Source organism: Manacus vitellinus, unplaced genomic scaffold (assembly GCF_001715985.3).
Source record: "Manacus vitellinus isolate BGI_N305 unplaced genomic scaffold, ASM171598v3 scaffold_21_pilon, whole genome shotgun sequence".
Taxonomy (NCBI): Eukaryota; Metazoa; Chordata; class Aves; order Passeriformes; family Pipridae; genus Manacus; species Manacus vitellinus.
Window position 1 is genome coordinate 9276577 of NW_021939546.1, and position 21814 is coordinate 9298390.

Sequence of the window (21814 nt, forward strand, 5' to 3'; positions counted from 1 at the left end):
TTTTCCCTCTTCAACATCCCTAGTCTTTGAAAACTGATGAAGATAAAATTTTAATAAGACAGTTCCCCTCGTTTTAGGTAATGAATACACATACTTTCAAATGAAACATCAATTTCCTGCAGATTTACATTTGCAGAATGCAGCCACATGCCATATTTAATCTAATCAAACTGCAGGCTGCTGCTGCCAAAACTACTCCATCTATTTGCTGCTCATTGCACCTCCTTGACATCTGATTTTTTATGAAATCACTGAGAAGGCTAATTTTATCTCATTGAACACGATTTTTGCCTCATTCAACCATCATGTGACTAGAGAGGGATCAGCTCATCCAGCACAGAGAGGCAGCACAGGCACATAGGGGCAGCTGACTCACAGCTGAAATCTGTAAGGTGCAACCTAAATCTGTGTGCTCAGCCTTGGATTTACTTCACAAAAAGCACTTGTTTTGAACCAAACAGCTTAAGCAGGCTACACTTCCTTTCCAAATCCTGCTAAGTAATGTCAGCTTTATTCCAGCCTGCAAATATTCACCTCTTTGCTGTTCTCACGCTTTTGGGTGCTTTGCAGTTTCATTCTCCCCCGATACGTGTGGTCAAGATCACCACACAACCCCTGAACAGAAAAGCTCACCTGAATTCCCAGCAATAACATTGCAAACACTGTCAGAAAGCAAGGTCCTCTCTCTACCTTGAAACCAGTACCCTCAGCTCACACACCTTTCTTTCCTTCCTACACAATCCAGTACACAAACTGTACCCCACCAGCAGACTGAACAAAACTGGCAGCACTGCAAGTTGTGTATGATCCCACCATACACTGCTGGCTCTACTTCTGCCAGAAGTAGTAATACAGCACAGGGAATTCATGATAATCTACACTTCAAAATCCATCAAGTCTACATCTGCACTGCCTTCTTCTAATTCAAGAGATCACCAGTCTCAGAAGGAAGATATCCAAGAGATCTTGAGGCATCTCAGAACATCTATATCCTACACTATCATCTTTAAAAGACCAAATGTTCTGTAAGTAAACACTAGTTCATCCAGTGCTCTGTGCACTTGAAAAAACAATAGCTCAGGTTTGAAATCCCTGGCCATAAACAGTTGCAGAAGAGCACTCAGCTACTTGAAAGCACTTAGCACTCAAATATCCAAATCTTGTTTCCTCAGAGGAAAGAACTATGGGTTGGATGGAAGTATCCTGCAGGTTACACTCGGTTTATGATCAGACAGCTGAACCATACTTCCATAAACAAACAGGAAAACTGCTAAATACCGTATCAAAAAACCTCTTAGCTGCTTTAGTACAGGAAGAGACACAATCAAGAAAGTGCTTTGCCAAGTCTTTTTCATTTTTAATAGAGAATAAATGGAATCCATAGTAGTAGCAACCCTCATCAAGATTTAAAACCAGAGGAAGCTGACCCCTTCTAAATGAGCCTCCTGCTTTCTCTAATAAGTCAGCCTGTCTGTTCCACAGATACCTTGCAGAGATAAAGAAAGAAGTCAGCACAACATGCAGAAAGCCTCCAGGGATTAGGAGCACTGTCACAGGGAAAAAGAAAATACTTGACTGATCTGCAAAGTAGCATCTGGAGGGAGGTCAAAATTGAAGGACAAGTCTTTCCAGTAGAACACACCGAAGGAGAAATACAAAATCTTTAGGTCTTACTCTCGTGGTCAGTTGTCCACAGATTAAACTCACTGACAGAGAAGAACTTCAAAGTTATTTTAAAAGCCTGTACACATGAAAGAATTCCCTACTCTGTGATACTGAAATTACAGCACTGGCTGAAAGAAAGCAACTCCTCGGTAATAAACCCTTCATAAGGAGCTGTGAAATCCCTCCTCCACACCACACAAATTAATATATGAAACCAGCAGGACACTTAAGTGCTGAACCCACACCACCAAAGGTATGTGCCAGCCTTTGTTGAACAGTGCTTGAACTCAGGCCTACAAACCTGACTTTGAAATGAAACGGGGGGAGTGCAAAATAATACACAACACTTTAATGAATTACAACCTCATTAAAAAAGTAGTGGTCCCCACTAGTACATTCTTGGCATCCTCACTTTAGGTGAATGAATTGTGGTACTCTCAGACTTCTATCATGTGCCACATTAGTCACAGACCTACACAGGATGCACACTGACTATGGGAAATACACGATTCTTAGTATTCATACTTTTTTTTCAGAACACCTTAGTAATTCATACCAAAATTAAACACTCATCCTTGTTAAACATTTAAAAAAATAGCAAATTAAAGTTAAAATGCTTTCAACTGTTGGATAGCAAGCAGAGGAGTAATCATTTCTGCCAGACCGAAATCTTTTTTGATATTGTGACACCCAGTATTACTAAAATGTCTGTTTTCAACCTATTCACAACACAAATGTTATCAGTTACTCAAATTGCTTTAACTGATTGTGACAACTCAATAATTTTGAACTGTACTTTATATTTTTATAGACTAGAGCAAATTGATGCACAAATCCATCTGATGAAGCAAAACAAGCAATATTTAAGACAAAATGTACTTGCTTTTCTCTGTTCATCATCTTTGCAGTTCTGGAGTTTTTCATCAAAGAGCTGAAAGAAAGAGATACTTGTGAAAATACTGGAAGTGTTATTTTTTCCATATAAAAAACCACTGACATTTGAAAACCAAAAGCATTTAATAAGTACTTAAGTCATAGAACCCTGGTATTATGATCCAAAGTAGTTTTGTTCTAATATTTCTTTACAGCATTTGCGATATAACAAATTTGTAACTAATTTTTCACATTACCCCGTCCTGCAAGAGACCAAATCTCACAGCTGAGCCTGGCATGATTTTACCATGGTTTGAACAAAAAGGTGAGGTTAAGTAATAAAAGTGACACTCATCAAAACACCTCCAACTGCCTTTCTTCTATTTCAACAAAGACTTTTGGGGTGTATGAAGCATTTACCAAAACAGCCTCAACTCCCATCAGCCCTTCCAGGTACCTGACACATAGGTACATGATTCCAGTCATGTAAGATTTGGAAGCACATCTGAGATGCAGCTAAGCAAAGTGAAACAAATTCTTACTGAAAAGTTTTTATGTGCATTTAAGCTGAGTCAAAATAGTTAACAGTTGCCTCTGAGGTGCATACACAAGTAATCATGAAGTTGTTCAAGGAAGAGAAAAGATTAAGGGTAATGCTCCAAAGTCCATCACACCCACCCTTGCTCAGAGAAGAGGATGTAATTTTTAGGAAGTGAGCTGCAGTTCTTCACTGCCTGCCTCAAACCTACTCATGTGTTCCCTTTCCCTTGAGGGCTGATTTCTGCTTCTAAAAATAGACTGTGATCTTGGTCTCTGTCCATCCTCAAATTGACTCTCCTTTCATTATTAATTAAATCCTATACCCCTCCCCCTAGATGGCCTGAAATAACAATTAGAAGGTGTAAACATTTAAATACCTTCTGTCACTGAAGTGTGCTCAACATCTCCAGAGTGGGAGACCAAGGCAGCTCCTGAGCAAGTCTCCTCAGGGTAGCTTTGAATTTTGTTTACATCTCTTTTCCCTGCCTTCGTTTTTGGCCCTACCCTCCAACTGAGTTTTTGCTGAATATCTCACATGCAATACTTGCACATTATATCAGGGGAAAAAAACAATCCAACCCAGCAGAACTGAAGCAAACTCAACAGCAATTTTAACCTGCTGAGTCATGGGAAAAAGTGTCCTAGGCGTTGTTTTTCTCAACAAGGTGTACTGAGAGGTACGACCTCTTGGTTCCTCACGTTCCCATCTATTCTTAAAATAAAAAGAACAAAAGAACTGTGTTTGTACAACATTCCTACAGAATGTCTTCTTTCAAGGACAAGGCACAGATTATCTGTCACTACTACAAGAAAGTCTGAAACTACCTGCAACTGTAGTTTACGCACTACTTGACAAATTTTTCTCTAGATTATAAAATGCTATGAGCAACACAATGATTTAATTACGTTTTCCAATTAAGCTTAACCCATCTTTGCAATTTCCGTAAAGGTATATATCAAACAGAATCTTTCAGCCACTGTAAACCATTTTATATAAATCTCTTTGAGCTATTCTAATTTTTTAACTCCTTTTTTCAGCCCTTAACTCATAACTTTTAATTTTTACACCTACATTAAAAATGTCTTTATTTCAATACTAGTTAGAATTTATGTAACATACTAAGAAAGTGAAGAGGAAATAAAATTCTATCATCATCAGACTTCATATATACAAAAGGTGTGTTTTCTCCAATTCACAGGTCAGCCAGATGATCTCTCTGCATCCCACATTTACCAGAACATATGCCAAGCACAAAACATGACTGACTGTCTTTGTTGAGCTTCCTTTCAACCTGACCTTGAAACCACCCTGGCAAGCAGACCCCCAACACAGTAAATACACCACTTTGTCACCATACCTTCAACTGGTCTATCAAGATCTGTAAATAAGCATCAGCCTCCGTAAGTTTCTTGTCAAAATCATGAACGCTGGGAACAAATCCTGAATCCACACCCTGGAAATAAATAAACAAACAAAAATCAAATATTTAATTAGCATTTAGGAGGAGGAAAAACTTAACAACAATATGGTTTTGCCTGCCATCTGACTGAGAAAATGTTGCCTTGCCTCTCCTCCTGCCACGTGCAGACACAAGCAAACAGCTGAACAGATCTGGCTTCTATTTGCAGTAGCAGTAAATTGCTCCACATTTTCAATGGGGGTATAATCATCACATGCCAGAGTATTTCATTACTTATGATTGAACAAATCCTCTTAAATTACACTGATTAAAGTTTCTTTGTAAAATATATAGGAGAGTTCAAGTTTTTCTGAAGATTGTCTTATGATTCCATATACATTTTAGTTAGGGAAGCCCAAACCATACCCACTTTTCACACTTCAGACAGTATTGCTCAACCCACAGCTTTTAGCTAAGCACTGCTAAATCTCTTCTTAAACATGGACCCACCTTTGAGCCAAAAAGTTCAAAGCTGTTAGTCCTGGCTGCCCTAGTTCCTTTACAGCTGTAATGATTTGCATCCTTATCACTGTATTTGGATTCTGAGATTCTGTTGCACATACACTGCCAAGGACAAAGTATCAGTGCCACAAGAATGATTACTGTTATATTTTCTTGCTTGGAAATTTTTTTCTCATTAAACTCAGAGTACACTTCTGCATATAATCCCTACCTTTAAATTGATACACCGTATACTTAAAGACCCAAACAAATTCCCACTGGGTTACCACATCTTTAATTAGAGGAAAGAAAAGAGAGGATTCTCGAAATGTATTACTTCTGCTTTCACGCACATATACTAAGTAAACACACTAAAGGTTTATTTATATAATACCTTTAATGCAAATGGAACTGCAAAACAAATACTGAAGCACACCCAGCTTGAAAAAAATTGTACACTGCAAGATAAACATACACAGGAGGAAAAAAAATCCATGAAGGATAAAGAAGCAAACACTAGTTATAACAGAAACATCACAGCAGTGACAATTTTCCTACTAGCCTAAATCCTTGCACAGTACTCACACTGATCTCAAACGTGACAACTTCCATTCAAACTCTTATGAAACATGAACTGTGCTGTTTTGACTGCTGAGAACATCAGGAGTCTGAACATGTAAAGATCAGCCAGTGGGGAAAAAATATTTCGTGTGCGGATAATGGGCAATCTGTATTTTTAAAATTCCATATTAGCACGTTTTGTTTGGCATTGTTTGCTCTGTCAGAACAGACAGTTTCTTTAATTTTTGTATGATATCAGGCCATCATATTAAGGGCTTTATTTATGGCTCTCTAGAGGTGCCAGCACTTGTGTGCAGTAGAGGAATCATTTGCTCTTCCTCCATCCAGCTGTGTGCACAGCATCACACACAGCCTAAAACATAAACCAATCTACTGACTGGAAAACACATTCTTTACTCACTGGCCAAATCTTAAACTGTGCTGCAGACTAATACCCAGACCTTGACAACAGCTCTACATGAGTAAATCGATCCATTTAGTTTGTAAACCAGCATGAAGAAAATATACTTAACCCCATATTATATGGTCCACACAGGACAAATTTAGGAACAGTGTTTTGAAACAAGGAAGAGGGAGAAGAGAGGAAAAGAAAGCAACTGTTTTGTTAATGACTAGAAATTAAGAAAAAACAGAAAGCACTCAGTATAACAAGTTGCCAAAAAAAGTTCTAATAGGCAGAAGAGAAAGTCCTCTCAACCAAACAACTTTTGACACTCTCTCAAAGTAGTCAAGTTTAAATTACACTGAAACTACAACTGAAACCATATGAAATTAGTCTTCTATTTTCTTGCTGAAAATGGAATTGTCTGTACAGCCAACCCCATCAGTTCAGCAAATGGTCTTACAAGCTCAGTTAAAAATTCTGGAGGTCAGGTTTCACATACCAAACCCACATGAACTATACAGAAAATTTCTGCTGAAGATACTATACACAGAAATATAGTTTATGGTGCATGTTACCTGGATGCTGCATCGAAATGCTGATTTTTATTTCAGTGATCACTCTTTGACTACTGATATGTAACTATCTGGTATTTTTAGTGGTGGCTTAAAGATAAAATGCCATTCTTAAATTTCAGGCTCTTAGCAATATGGGAAAAGCTGATCAAAACATTCAGTGTTACAACTGAGCAGACATCCACATCAAGCAGAGTGAAAACTGTAACCTAAAAAGTTCTATTAGAAAGTTAAAACTGCACTCAACATAAAGAGAAAGCCATAAAATCAACTACAGTGTCAAGTTGACAGAGGAGAGAGATGAAACATGAAAATAATTCTGAAAAGAAGCAAAGATACTTAAAGCTGTAGCACTTCACTAGTTTACTCTTCGTTTGTTTAGATGAAATTTGATAACCTAGTGAGCAAATTCATTAGTCTTTGTTATATGAGATTAGGTTAATAATTTTAAGTTCTCACATAGTTTTAAAATCGAAAACCAAATGATAATTGGAAAGTTAAAGCAACAGCACAGAAAATCCCCTCCATAAATAGCAAACAAAATCAATCAGTATTTCAAACCTAGCAGAAAGTTAGACAGAGCAGATATACAAAGTGCAGATTTGCATAATAAATCCTTATTTCTTGATTATCTGGTTACCCAAAGACACGGTATAAGTAAAAAGGAGAGCCTTTCTCTTCTTCCCTGCCATGAAGGAAATGAGGCTTCAAAAGAAATGGGTGAGCAGAGTCAATAGAATGGCATTTAACAGCTTGTTAAACATTTAAATTAGGAATTTTACATGTGAACCAGCAATCAAATTTTTATGAGAAACCGTATTATATGCTGTTCACCTATTTACAAAACAGGCTGCCTGCAGATATTGTTGAACTTTCAACTCCTGGAGGGCAGAGTTCAAAACTCAGCTGGATTTGACCCTTGACAACCTGATCTAATGTACAAGTTTGTCTCACAAGGAGAAGGGTGTTTGGAACAGGTGACTTCCAGAGGTCTTTTCCAGCTAAAGTCATGCTGTCATTCTAAAATTCAAATTATGGAAGAGAAAAGGAACCCAGACTATTTTAGATCTTCAGAAATACACTGATTCTATCTTGCTGTCAGTACCTATCTGAAGTGATATAACTTGTTTTTCCATTGAATAACTACATTTATTGGTAAGTACAATTTATTTCCCTCCAATAATGACTCTGTCCATGTAAGTTTTAAAGAATTAACAATTACCAGACAAAACAGTTGCAGAAGCAAGTGATTTAAAAAACTTCTCATCTGCCCACCACCTCCCAAACAAGGTGTTTGGTGTCTGACTCCTCCCCATTAAGAACCCCCTATTGTTAACAACTGGTTAAAAGAGAATAAGGTATCATAGCATTCTCTCCCTCATCCCTTCTTTCCTCCTACAACTTCTGGAATGACCCTCCCTTTCAGGACATATCAAAACTTAAGGACCAGACTCTACAGGGCACATCTCAATCCCAGTGTTTGTAGGTAGGCAGGAGGAAGTGGAGCCCAGCAGCACATTGGCTTAGATCCCAGTCAGAGGTCTCCCAGTGGAATCTGTGGGATCCCTAGTAATGCTGGGCAAGTAGACAGGATGGTCATCCTAGGAAAGGGTTTACGTGATGGTCTGGGGTTGAGTACACAACTCCCATGCTAACAGTCCTGCCATATTAGTCCCTTCAAACACAATCCTTTTTTTGGAAGGGGTAAACAAGAGGGCAACAACAAAATAGCACAATTGAAAATACATATTATGAGCCTTATTTTCACAAGAGAACTGCCAGCATTAAGGGAATTTACATGTTGTTTCCTTGTCCACCAAATTAGGAGTCACACATACCACTAATGCATTTGCATTCAAAACTTATCCATGCTGGAAAGTAATTCAGCCTAATTTAAACCAGTTCTTTCAAACTCAGATGGGATGAAAAGATTGCATCATCCTTAGAAGAAGCATACCAAAAAAATTCAAATACATTACTCGAATAAAAGCATTACAATAATAGCTCTGCTGGGGGAGGAAGAGAGAAAGCTGTACAGAGCAGACTTTCTTATCTTTTTGAAGACACTTCTGCTACATTCTTCATCTAATTAGGATTCCAAGTCTAACTAAAAATTCTTGTGTAAGTTAGTTTAAAGAAGTCAATAAGAATGTTGTGGATGGAAGGAAAACATCAAAAACACATCCCCTGTCTACAGCATCTTTGATTTTGTCAAGTAGGAAATTGCCTGTAAGGACCACTACTCGTAAGCCACTAAACAAGAGCACTTTTGTGGCAAAAACAACCCTATTCTTTTTTCTCTGCTAGATTTTTAAGCACTATTTAAAGCTCAGAATGTAAATGTCTCAAGATTAGTTTAAAAGCAAATATATGGGTTCTGGAAAGCATACGAGCCTTCCAAGAAGTCAGAATACTGCAATTCTTATAAGAAAAATTCTGTGTTGCAAAACACAACATGTTTGGCAAACACTGTGTAGTTACAGATATTATCAGGTCTCCTAGGAAAATAGAAAGTTCAAAAACCAGAAGTATTTACACACTGATGTAAAATTCTGTCTTTAAAGCATAGGTCACAATTCTGAAACCTCACAAATACTAAGTATATCCCAGACTACCCTTTATTTACCTATAATCTATTCATTGATCTATAATCAACATAGACAATGCATATGTTCTAAGGTGGTTACCACCCACTATCAATAGTTATTTTGTTAGCAAAATCTGAAAACAGCAACATGCCTGCCAACACTATGCCCTTCCAGCAGCACTCGAAATACATCTATACCAGATATATTATTAATGTAAAAGAACATGTTCTTAGTTTTTTGCAAGAATTCTTGACTCACACTAGAAGCAGCATTAAAAAGCCAAGGAATAACAATATAATATACTTAAGAGAATAATACACTTAACATATAAGAAAGTTTTACTCTACCTTTCATTCTTGTTTGCAGCTTTAGAAAGGTCATAAAAAAATCCTGGTTAATGTAATACTAAGTGATCCCCTACTATGAACACAGTTTCAAAAACACGTGACACCAGCATAAACGAAGGGGAAACAAATCAGTTCCCCTGTTGTTTACTCTCACCTTTACTCTGCTCTTTCTTTGGAGTCAGCATAAACACTTACCTTGCCACACAAGCAACTCAATGTGAAAACTAACTGAGGTTAAAACTAAACTTGGAAAGGGAGTGCAGCAGGAAAAGTAGTTTTAATTTGTGCCAGTTCTGAATCCAGTTCCAAATTCAGGTCTTCTTGCTACATTGCCTCTTCCTTTTTGCTACAAGTAAGACAGGACTGCTTACAGTAGGAGTACCAACTCCCACATGTTGGGAAGCCCTGGTGTAACTTGGTATTTAAGCCATTGTATCACTCTTCACAGCAACTATCACAGATCCACTTCTTAGAATAGTTTTCTTACTCTACTGTCTGCTATTGAGGAAGTAAACATCTTATTTAAATTATGGAGCTGTCGAGCTACAGAGCAATTAATTTTTATTTAATTCCTTTCACTTTTAGTGGTAAGAAATTGCTCACCTTTGTACTGACAGTTATTTCAATTCCTTTGTCTGTACAGAGTCCACTCAGAGGCTGAACTAGTTTAGGGTAGATCAAATAAGAACGTTACTGTGTTACTGTGGTCCTGTAAGACACCAGTTATCTTGCAACGGGTTTTCACACTGGAGAATTCCAGAACCAAAAAGTACTTGTAACACTAGGGTGCCATTTGAAAGACAGTGAGGAAAGCAGGGTATTTACACTAAACAGGACAACCAGAAGCATGTCCTGTCTGAGTGGGACTGCTGGCTGACATAAGATGCTGCTGAGGAACTAAAGAAAATTTGACATATCACCTCTGCTCAAACAACAAACCTAAGCTACAATATACCTTCACCCCATGAACACCCTCCCTCTTATCTTCTGTGGGTATGAGGCAACTGATGTGCTGCCACTGCAAAACTACTGGCCTGGTAATGCCTCAGCAGCAACAACCTGGGGGGATAAGGGGAAAACCACTGGTGGGTTCAGAATGGTACTTCCAGTAGTATTGCACCATCTGTTCAAGGACTTTTCAACAGACAAAGCTAATACCAGAACAACTATGTGTATTTTTCGCAATAGCTTTACCATAAGTACATAGGAAAACAAAGCGAGCAGAACAACAGACTTTAGTTTCAAAATTCAGCCAAATTAGGCTACAAGCGTATCTGAAATGTTTCCTCCCTATTGTTGTTCCCTTTGGATACAACACTACTAATTGTCAGCCCTCTGGGCAGCTTGGTTCCCTTTATTCATTCTGTGTATTTATGACTCAGTTCCTTGCCTGTAGCTCACTCTTGCCAGTTTAGGCTCTGAGGAGCAGGGGAGAAAGGGGGTGCAGAAGAAGTGTGTTTTATTACATGTTTCAAAAGCGTTTCTATTATAAAGCCTGAAGGACAACACAGTAGAACATTTAGGCAAAAATAAAATCAGCAAGACTAATCAGACTAGAGAACACGCAGACACCATTTCACCTTTCCACCTCGCATTAACTCGTAATCCTTCCTGATTTGGTAGACTCAACACACGAACCACCTGGGTTTCAGTACAGTTTCTCACATTTCAGATGTAAAGCAACTTTTAAGTCTGACTTTCCGAACTTGAATACTCTCATCCCAGAGCAGGCAGACTGAAAGCAGCACGAAAATACGGGAAAAAAAAGACTCAGAAAAGATACATTATCTTGGACAAAACCACATGCATAAATGTTTTGTATGACAGACAATCACATGTCTTTCTGTTTGCGACAGAAACTAAGAACTCAAGAAAATGCCCTTACAGAAAATAATCTGTGCCGCGGCACTCAAACCCCTCATCCCGCTGAGCCAATAATCCCCAAAGAAACCGTTTGACTTTTTTTGCCCAAAGGAAAGCGAAAGCACACCGAGCGCCGTTGTGTTTAAACGCTATTGAGGGCAAGGCGTGTTTGTGTACACGGGGCTCCTGTATCCGGCTGGGAGCATCCCTGCGGGCGCACGGGACCCGCCGGCGCTCGCTGCTCCCAGTCCCGCCATCCCCGGGGGCTCCTGCGTCCCGGTCCCGCCGCCCGTTCCTGGAGCCGCCGCGGCCAGAGGGCGCGTTCGCCCGCCCGAGAGGCCGCCGAGGGCTGCCCCAGCAGGGTGCCCCGGGGGGCTCCCGCAAAGCCCGGCACACCGCCCGCCCGTGCCCGCGCCCGTGCCCGGCCGCCCCCTACTCACACCGGCCATCCCTCGGTGGAGGCAACGCTCGGGGAGCGGAGCCGAGAAGAGGAGCGGGGCCGGGCCCGCCCGCGGGCCCGCCCGCGCCGCTCCAGCGGGCCGGGGACAGGGCGGGAATGCGAAAAAGGGCAGGGAGGGAAGCAGGAAACCCCCCGGCCGCGGCCCCGCCGCGACGTCACGACAAGGCGGGCCGGGAGATGGCGGGGGGCGGGCCCGGCCCCGGCGGAGCGGGGAGGAGGGAGGGGCAGCGGCCGCTGGTAGAGCCCTGCAGGCCACGCCGCCCCCCGCGGCGTGAGACACTGCGGGGGCTGTGCTTGGGTTTGCCCTGTGCTCGGCCCAGCAGCCACCCCCCGAAACTTCGGCCCCTGTGCGCTCCGCCTGCACGTCCCACCGGTACCTCCCACAGCAATGGAGACCCCTCTCCCTAACCAGTAAAAGAATGAGGTTTGGCAAGGATGTATTTCATTCTTAAATCAGTGCCTGCTCAGCCATCTGTGGAGATGGCAAACCTTGGAAGTTCCCGAGTGGGGGTGTAACTGAACGCTTTTCCAGCTACTACACAAACAAGGGCCTCAGAAACAGAAATGGTACGTGACCGATGAGGAAGGTTCATGAAAACGAGTGGTGAGCGCACAGCAGTGGCCCACAACCTACCACATTCAATGGTAAACATATTTACGAGAGAGGAGGAGATGTTTCTTAGTAAGCAGTTCTGAACTTCTAATTATTCCCTCGAACGTTACTAGATAAATTACTGCCTTAGGCTTTTTTATCTAAATATGCTTTACTCATTTGAAAAACTCAAGGAGTGTCAACAGTTATGTAATGGGAAACAGTTCCATTATTAGTTACAATCATGAAATCTATTTCTGCCAGTAAAACTACACTCACCATTTCTAGAGAGCATAGAAGTGTACATTTTGATAAAACCAACCTATACTCTGGTGTTTCATTCCTGTGCTCTGTACCTCCAAGCCATAAAAAAATCTTCTGGTGGAGGAAATGGCACAGATTCCTTTTACTTCATTTTAGACCCTAAACCACTCATGTGGTATTCACTTTCTAAACTAAGGACAGGGAAAGAGGCATCCCTTGGGAAGGGGCTCAGCTCTTCTACCTCCACATGTTGTTCCCTAGATAATCTCTCTCCTCACACCCACTGCAGTCTGGGGTTCTTCAGTCCCTGGTCAGCTACTGTGTCCAGATGGAGAGATTACTTCTAAAATACCCATGGCACGTTACTAGGGATACAAAGCTGATTGTCAAACAGGAATTCTTACCCAGGGATCTGCTATCCAGTAGAAAATTTATAGTGGTCTTTTATAAATCAAAAAAGGTGGAAAGCCACTCTTTAACAGGCAAGTTGACTGGGACTGCACAAGTGCTTAAAGTTGGACAGGACAAATTCAGGTTTGTTCCAACTCTTTACACTGGGCAAATGTCATCTAAATCTATCTTTTCTTTATGTGATATTAGGGCATTTTACTATGTATTTCTTCACGCAGGGTCAAATGTTAAGAGATCTAATTCTCTTGCCGTATTCCAAAAGCACCCCAAACCTTTATTCAACACAAATAGTGCATACCTGCTTTAAGATTCCTACACTGTCATCAGACACCTTTGTGGTACAAACCAAGTATGAGAAAATCTCTTTCATGAGAGTGTGGGTTTCTCCCCAGGGCAAAAATAAATGTTTAGCAAGTCCTATAGACATGTCCAGGTCTGGAACATTTCCAGAAACTGATCTTAGATCATAGAATCATAGAATATCCTGAGCTGGAAGTGACCCACAAGGATCATCTAGTCCAACATGTACAACTAGATAACTAGTGCTAAGAACCATCCCCATTGCAACTCATCTGTCCTTAGGACCAGAAAACTACTGATATTCAGCTTACACAGTTGGATTCAAACACAAGCTATTTATTTACCACTCTTGTCATCCAGAGAGGTTCAGTGCTGCTGTCTCATTTTAATTTCAAAATTAGGTGATGTACAAGCACACAACAGGCTCGACCCAAAAAGGACTAATTCCCAGTTTTACTCAAAAACTCCAAACTACATGTATAACACTAAGTCTGGAACCTTATTACAAATATAAATCCTAAAAAAATATGAGTTAATGCTAACTGTATATATTATGAGTTAATAAAGGGAAGTCTTATACTAACTTCTCATGATAGTAAGACAAGAAAATAGTAACAGACTTGAACCTAATCTCAGATACCCAAACTGATGTTTTACTGTATCTGATGGTACAGGCTATAGAACAAGCAGATATTATATAGGACTTGTTTGATATTAGCAGTTGTGCCATTCATTGCTTTGAAAAAAAGAAAGTAAACTAAGTCAAAAGTGAAAGTGAAACTTGCCTGAAGCTGGAGGGTATGGCGGAGAATGGTGTCCTCTAAAGCATGGATCCACTTCTCCCTCTCATCTGCATCTCGAGCTGAAAAAGTATCAAAAAGATATAAATTATATGTAGTCTTATATCCTAAAAGCCATACACAAACAGATCTGATGTCCACACTAAATATGGAAAGTTGCCAAGGGCACAGTTTGTTGTGTTCAACAAATTCTTCAGTGGTTACAGCTCTGTCTCTTGTCTGGCTGTAATATCAAAGAGGGTTTGCACAGACAGTCCTCACTTAATTCATTAAATCCTCTTTGAATTTTCATATTTACAAGAAGCTGTTCAACCTGTAATAGATTATCCATTAATTCTACTTCAGTGTGGACACTAACTCGGAATAAGTTAGCCTTTCAGGTATGGATTCATTAGACAGGGCAAACACCTCTAACAGATCACCAGTGTGAATAATGAAGCACAAAGAATAACCTGAAGTATATAATAAACATTTTTTAAACTCAAGACAATCCTACTCTAAAACCAAATAAAACCTAAATTATATGTTAACAACACACAAAAGAACATTTTCATACTTCTGCAATAGACCACCAGACAGTTTTAATTAAGAACCCAAGTCAGCATATATTATATATATAAAAGAGTATTATGATTCTCAGTTTCAGACAGTGATAATTAAGAAAGCAATATATTAAGTGATGATTAAAGGGGGATTACAGGACTGGGGGCACAAAAGAGAAGAGGAGCTGGAGGAGCAAGATGAAGAACAGATTGAAACAGACTAAGGACTATCATCACTTTTTTTTTACCCAGATACCTCTTTTCTTCACCCCTACCTCCTGTACAGACACACCACCTTCACTTCACTACTTTGAAAGAGTTCCTTGCTGTGCTCTAAGAATGTTTAAAAAACACAGGAGCAGAGAGTCAGTGGACTCCAGGTAAAGAACGAAGAGAAAATTCCACAGGCATTAAATAGACTGTAAACAAACTGGCCTATATATGGATTTAGAATAGTTATTGACAATTGTTTCTAGTTCCTCATTCAAATGGTATTTAAAAGAAACAGGAAGCCTGTTAAAAGCAAGGAAAGCTTAAGTGAGCTAGCCCCTATTATGAATCAGAGGGCTGAGATTCCTATCAGACTTATTTGTTAAGGAGTTCAGAGGAAATATTTTTAGGTTATACTGAAATGTACTCTCCAGTTCAAAATGCTTTGTTTCAATGTTCCCTTTCTCACTCTTATGTTTCCACTGCTTTTATTCTTTGGAATCTGCAGCTCAAACCTATCCAGGTTTGAGACCACAGGTCTTCAAAACATGCAGATTTTTCTACATTCCCCAAAGAAAACAGTATCAAGATAAACACAGTGCATTGTGTTTACTTCAGTATATATACACTAATTATTCCAAGTTAACAAAACCATCAGGAAAGAATTGACAATGTATGTGAGAGATAGGTAAGAATGTCTTTTTAATACAGAAATTTAGTCCAAGCCTAACCAATGAGGTGGCCTCACAAAGCAGTGGGTCAAAACTTCCAGTACATACAAAGTAAAAGTAAAAGTTTGAAACTTGTCTAGGGTTTTTTTTTTCCTAAAAATACACGTTTTCCCAGTCAATCCCTACTTATTGTTCTTTTAAAATAGTAAAGCACGATCAATTGCCACAGGTATTCTGGTAACAATACCATTAACCTGCACAAATTAAAACTAGACATAAAGGAAAGTGGCTTCCCAAAGTGCTTTCAGATGCACAGAGGAAGTCTGCAGGAAGAAGTTAAAGTAATTAAATGCTACTTAGAACAGCAGGTGAATAACTTTTCTGCAGGGACTGCAGCAAGTATTAAAAAGCTGGATTTGCCATCTGTAATACTCTCAAAAGCTCACTAGAGATAACTTCTAATTTACGGGGTTCTACCCACTAGTGATCTGTACTTTAATTGAGAAGCTGAAGTAGGTGCTGAGGACAAGTGTATTATGCAGTGAAAGCAGACAGGAGGGAGGGACAGAGGCCCCGTGAACCTTGCCCAGTGACTGCATTAGCCCAAATACATCCTACAATGTGCAAATTACAATTTTAATTTTTTTTCTCATTATGTACACACATGCACACACAAACACCCTGCTCTTTTTGCACAGTATATCTTACTCTTTAATTTCAATTACTGAATTAGTCAATTAGAATCAATTTTAATGCTTATTAGCTTCTTTGGTTCTGCTAATCAAGAACAGGCCCCTTTGCTTAGTCCTGCCAGACATATTAATTAAGTTGATGCATCTTATATCAGTCAATACATATATAACATATATAGTTACCTGTATCTATCAGTATTTGAGATGTATGACAGTGGTTAACATATTTCAGTGTGTGTAAGGTTTCTTGGTTGTGTTTTCTGTTTGTTTTTCTGTTTTTCTGTGGTGGTTTTTTTTTAATCTTACTGGAGAACTGGGGTACCAAGGAGCTCCTAAGTAACTCACAGGATACAAAAATCTCATGTTAAAGGTTTTTTTCCCATGATTATTGAAACTAAAAAAGAAACAATTAAGCTGCAGACCAGTGAATTAATCCTTGTATTGCAGCAGAATTCCTGTGATCTTCCATACTGGCAGCAAAAAGAGGTCACTGTATTAGCTAAATACTAATCTCAATATACAGTAGCCCATTAATAAAGGTTATCACATCATGACTTGTATCTGAACCCGCAGCAGAACAGAGAGGCCTCACAGCACCAGGGGAGACCTACAAACCAACCAATCCCTACGGCTCAAACACGGAACTGACTTTCCCATGCTCATAAATAAACTACATTTTTGAAGCTTCTATTCCTCTAATGACCCCTTTATAGCTCTTTCTACCAGGGCTCAGCAGAAGGAGAAAAGCTGTATTTTTTCCTCATATACTAGACATTGCAAACCTCTGGCATAGCATGATCAATCCTTAGGGAGAACATGAATCTCATCAATCCTGCTACTCAGGCCACGATAAATCCAGGAACACTGCCACAAGAAGACTGCTTACTGCACAGAAAACACACAGCATCAGAACCTTTTAAGCGCTCTCTGTACAGAACACTGGATTAACTTTCAGACCATCTATCATCAACAGCAGATCCTCCTGGCTCTCCTCCATAGAATCTTTTAAGAAACCACGGAGAAAACAGTAGGATGCAGTTTTTAGTAAAGCGAGCTGCAAGAAAAGTTATATTAAATCTAATCAAAATGGCTGCTGTGAGATTAGGTGCAAGTAAAAGCTCCCTAATGGTAAAAGCAATTTAGAACTGAACAGCTGCCAAAAGATCACTGATGAAAAAAAAAATCAATGGACATTCAAAAAAGAGATTAGCCAACACACTCAGAAACAATTTATGGGAAAAATCTACACACAATGGTCAGAGATCATTATCCACCCATCTGTAGGGAAAGCTAGATATGCAAGCTGGTTTTCATTTAAAGAAGGCAACTTTGGCCAAAGAAAAAGCTCTAATATATTTTCAGGTAAAAAGTTAGTGCTGCACACAACAAAATATCCACTCTGCATCTGCAAATGCTGGAGGCTTTCTTCAGCAGGTAGGGGACAAGAACATATTTAGGATAAGCCAATTATTATCTACTCCAAAGAATTACACTAGTATCTGTGCTTATTAAAAAATGGAGGAATGATATCTGGTCTCTCCTGGCACAAAATTTTTAGAAAGAAAAGAAGGGCAGGGGGCAAGAGAGAGAAACAAGTTGCTTTTCCCCAGGCTGACTCTAGAATAAGAGTGTGACAAAAGACAAATAAGAAACACTGAGACATCTATGTGAGGAAATAGCTAGCACTTAAAAACATATAAGTGCTAGTTCAGCTGTTTATAAGTGATTAATGTTTTTAATGCTAATTAGAAATTAAACAAAGGAGCCCACTGCACTACATGAATATTCATTGTGGTTCTTAGTCTCAAGGGTTAATGCAAGAATTATCTGGTCAGCTGAAATTCAAGTTGTACTAGGGCATCAACTATCCACAAAAATAGCAATGCTATATCTGCAGTTGAGAGGACACTAGCACTACCTGTGCTTTTCTCTTTTTTAAGTGCCAGAATTATTAATTCAGTTTTTACTGCAATTTAGCAGTGAACATTTGCATGTGGAACAAGCTAAATCCACACAGAGCTGCATAATCACTGCTATATGCAAGGGACTGGAATCATTAGTGGCTGAAACATTGCAAATTTACTGTGATTAGGTCAGTTAAGCTATTTTTACTTTTTTTTCAATAGAATTAGTATTTATGAGCTAGATTACAGTTTGTTCCATAAGCTTAACCCCTCACTCCTCTGCGTCTGTGGTGCATCCTTTGAAAGGCACCTGTATAATTTACTGTGACATCTCAGGCACATCAGAGACAACCACGGGGTACTTAACATGATCACAGTCCTATTTATAACTAATTCAGTGAAACACACTTGAAAAGCATGTCATAGCATTACAGTGAGTTTGGTAACAATATTTTTAAAGATGTGCCTTTTTTTGTGATCTGTCTGGTTGAGCTTATTCAAAAGATATTTTAACATTCATTTTATACTAAAAAAATTCCAAACTGTTTCCTAGAGGTGTTACAAAGAAAGAAAAGCAATTATTTGACCAAAGAGAAAATCACAGAGTGAAAAAAAATACTAAAACCAAGAATCACTGCTTCTACTGAGGAATTTCTGCAATTCAGAAAAATCGTGCTTTAAAACTCCCTTTTGTTTTACAAAATAGCCCTTTATCTCTGATTTTCCCAAACTGCAATGTCAGATATGGCAGGGATTGTAAAAGGTTCTATTCTATGAGGATAAGAAGGCAAATGAAATGCAACTACGTTAAATGCTCTCTGCCTCTATTAATTTCCCAAATAGAGAATAAATTTTGTAATTTGGAGTTCCTATAATATTTACTTTGTTGTGTAGAGATTATATGTGTTTATATAACGTATACCAAATGTTAAAGTACAGCATAAAACAGATTACTTTTTCCAGCCTAAGCTTTGATGGCATCCAAAGATTAGATATAAACAAGTTAAACGACTCTGCTCCACGATACAGCATTTCCCACCAGCATTTCTAGGTCATGCACAGCAGTACTTGGAAGACAGAATACACAAAACATATCACCTCAGAATCAGCATACTGGTGCTTATTTTTTTTGTGTTCATCTACACGGGCATTGGGATGAAAGAAAAACCTCAAGAACTAGTAAAAAAAAAATCACTAGATTACTTACAAATACATCACACTGTCAAAAAATGAAATGCATATTTTATTTTCATTCACTGTGACCTACTTACAGGCAGAACTCAGTAAGAAAAGTCTATTACGCCCAGAGTCAATAGAGTCAATTATGCAGCCTTCATTCTGAAAAAACTTCCACTGATTTGTATGCAAAATTCCTCTATTTTCTCAGCCAAATGCAGAACTAATGTAGTATCTTTACACACAAATAACCAGATGATAGAGATGAAATTCTGGCTATACTGAGATCAATAGGATTTTTGCCACCAGTCTCATTGGTGGGAGATTTTATCAGTAGTGCTCAATGAGGTGGAAAAGTCACACATCAAAGGACTGTTCCATGACTAAATAAATTGCTTTTTAAAGTCACTGAAAGGGCTTTCAAACCATAGAAAAACATGCAAGATGAAGCAGCATTTCATACAAGCCTACCAAAACACTAATTTCATTGCTTACAAATACCCTTCTAACACATGCAGCTCCCACATCTGTCAGTAAGTTGAACCTTATTTCCTCTATACCACAGTTTTGGAGTTGTCACAATCATTATTCTCCTCCTGATGCCATTCTCCACCCACACATATAAATCAACCTTCTTTTGTTCTGCAGGTGTCTGACTGGCCTGATCTCCCTGTCCCTACAGAAGACTCCTGTGCAGCCACAAGACACGATGTCATTAGATTTGCCCAAAATAAAAGCATCCAAAGGTCTCCCATGTACAATGCATTAGTAAGATTAATCTGTGATCTCAAGAAACCAACTGAACTGCTCTTTCACTGTTACCTAAGCTCAAAAGATTTTTTAGTAAGCTTTATAATCAACCCATAAATGTACCTTTGGGTGGAAAGGTATGTTTGCATACCTTTTGTGTGACAAAGGAAATACACAGTCAAGTTGCTATTAGTTCTCTCTGGAAATTCATGCACAATGTGTAAGTTTGTAATTAAACAATTCTCAACGTAGGACAATCTGAAAGTATCTGTTTTTTCACTAGAGAATAATATTTAAATATTAATAATAGTAACACTAAATAATATTTCATATGGTATATTCAGTGAAAATGGCTTTTAAGGTATGTTTGCATTTAAAATCAATCATAGAACCACAGAATGGCCTGGGTTGGAAGGGACCTTAAAGATCATATCATTCCAACCCCCTGCCATGGGCAGGGACACCTTCCACTATCCCAGGTTGCTCAGAGCCCTGTCCAACCTGGCCTTGAACATTCCAGGGATGGGGCAGCCACAGTTTCTCTGGGCAACATGTTCCAGTGCCTACCATCCTCACAGTAAAGAACTTCTTCCATTGCAGATCACATTGATAGAGCTCAAAAGCTACTAATGTGAGGTAGAAACCATATTTTGGTTTGAACTAAAAAAATTGAAATAGAAAAAGAAAAATATAGCTATTTTCTTAGCCAACAAAATAGCTCTCAATTTAACAGGTTAAACTCAAGTTTATTACTACTTGGAATGTCACGTTAACACGGAAGGAAATGAGTGTTTAATCATTCAGTATCCCTCCCCTCCTTAGAGTGAGACCTTTTCTAACTGTTTCTCTCCTTCCAAAATAGTTGCCAATAGATACTGAGATAACAGACTCATACTGATGCCAAAAGTAACAAGCAATAAATATACTCTTTCTTCCAGAGGAAGGAAAAGAGAAAACAAATGGATGCCTCACACAGACACTGTTTCAAGGTATTATTTCTTTGCTACTTTGAAGTTTAACATACATTTTGAAATCTGCAACTTCAACCTCAAGAAATGGAAATCCAAGAAGTGTTTGTGTATGACCACAACAACTGAGTGCAGAGAGTCCCATTAAAAATGGGAAACTCTAGGGATGAGTATAGACAATTACAATACAGGATGCTGCAGGTGCAAGAAGGAGCTGTGTGAAGCAGGAAAAGCACAACCATGCACCGCTCTCTGTGCTCTGGTCACAAGTTCCAACTGCTCAAAGTATCAGTGTAATACATCAATAGCAAAAAGAGGGTAGATGGAAGAGAGAGGGAAGGACAGAAAAATCACTGCAAAAGCTCTATTTTTGCAGTATTGCCAGTCAGTGGAGGATGAGATGAGGCCCAGAACTTTGTGCAGCCCAGAACTTTGTACATTCCAGCCCTGGTCAGGTAAAAGGAGGAGGACAGGTAGCTCAGCTCTGGTGTTACATGTATGAAGAGAAGGCTGGAAGCTTTACTCAGCATAGCTGCTCATCCTCCTCTGCAATATAAAAGCACAGTTGAGCATAGCATAGGGGAATTCACTGTTGCAGCATCACCAGAACCCTAAAGGACCCTGCAAACATTAGCTTAGGACAAACGATGCAGTCACAGCACTAAACATCACTGAGGAAACCAGCACAGACCAGGATTTCACACCAAAATCTCTCACTAGGCATTTTTTTGCAATGTAGGCATTTAATATCAGATTAA

The 21814-nt window shown here is 39.2% G+C and overlaps 1 protein-coding gene across 1 annotated transcript in view; it reads right to left on the reverse strand.

Moving 5' to 3' along the window:
* Nucleotides 1–21814, reverse strand: part of OSBPL9 (oxysterol binding protein like 9) — a 60072-nt gene that overhangs the window by 20218 nt on the left and 18040 nt on the right. The window contains 3 exon segments of the mRNA XM_018072097.2: nt 2549–2596; nt 4437–4532; nt 14129–14205. Coding sequence (XP_017927586.2) covers nt 2549–2596; nt 4437–4532; nt 14129–14205 — 221 coding nt within the window.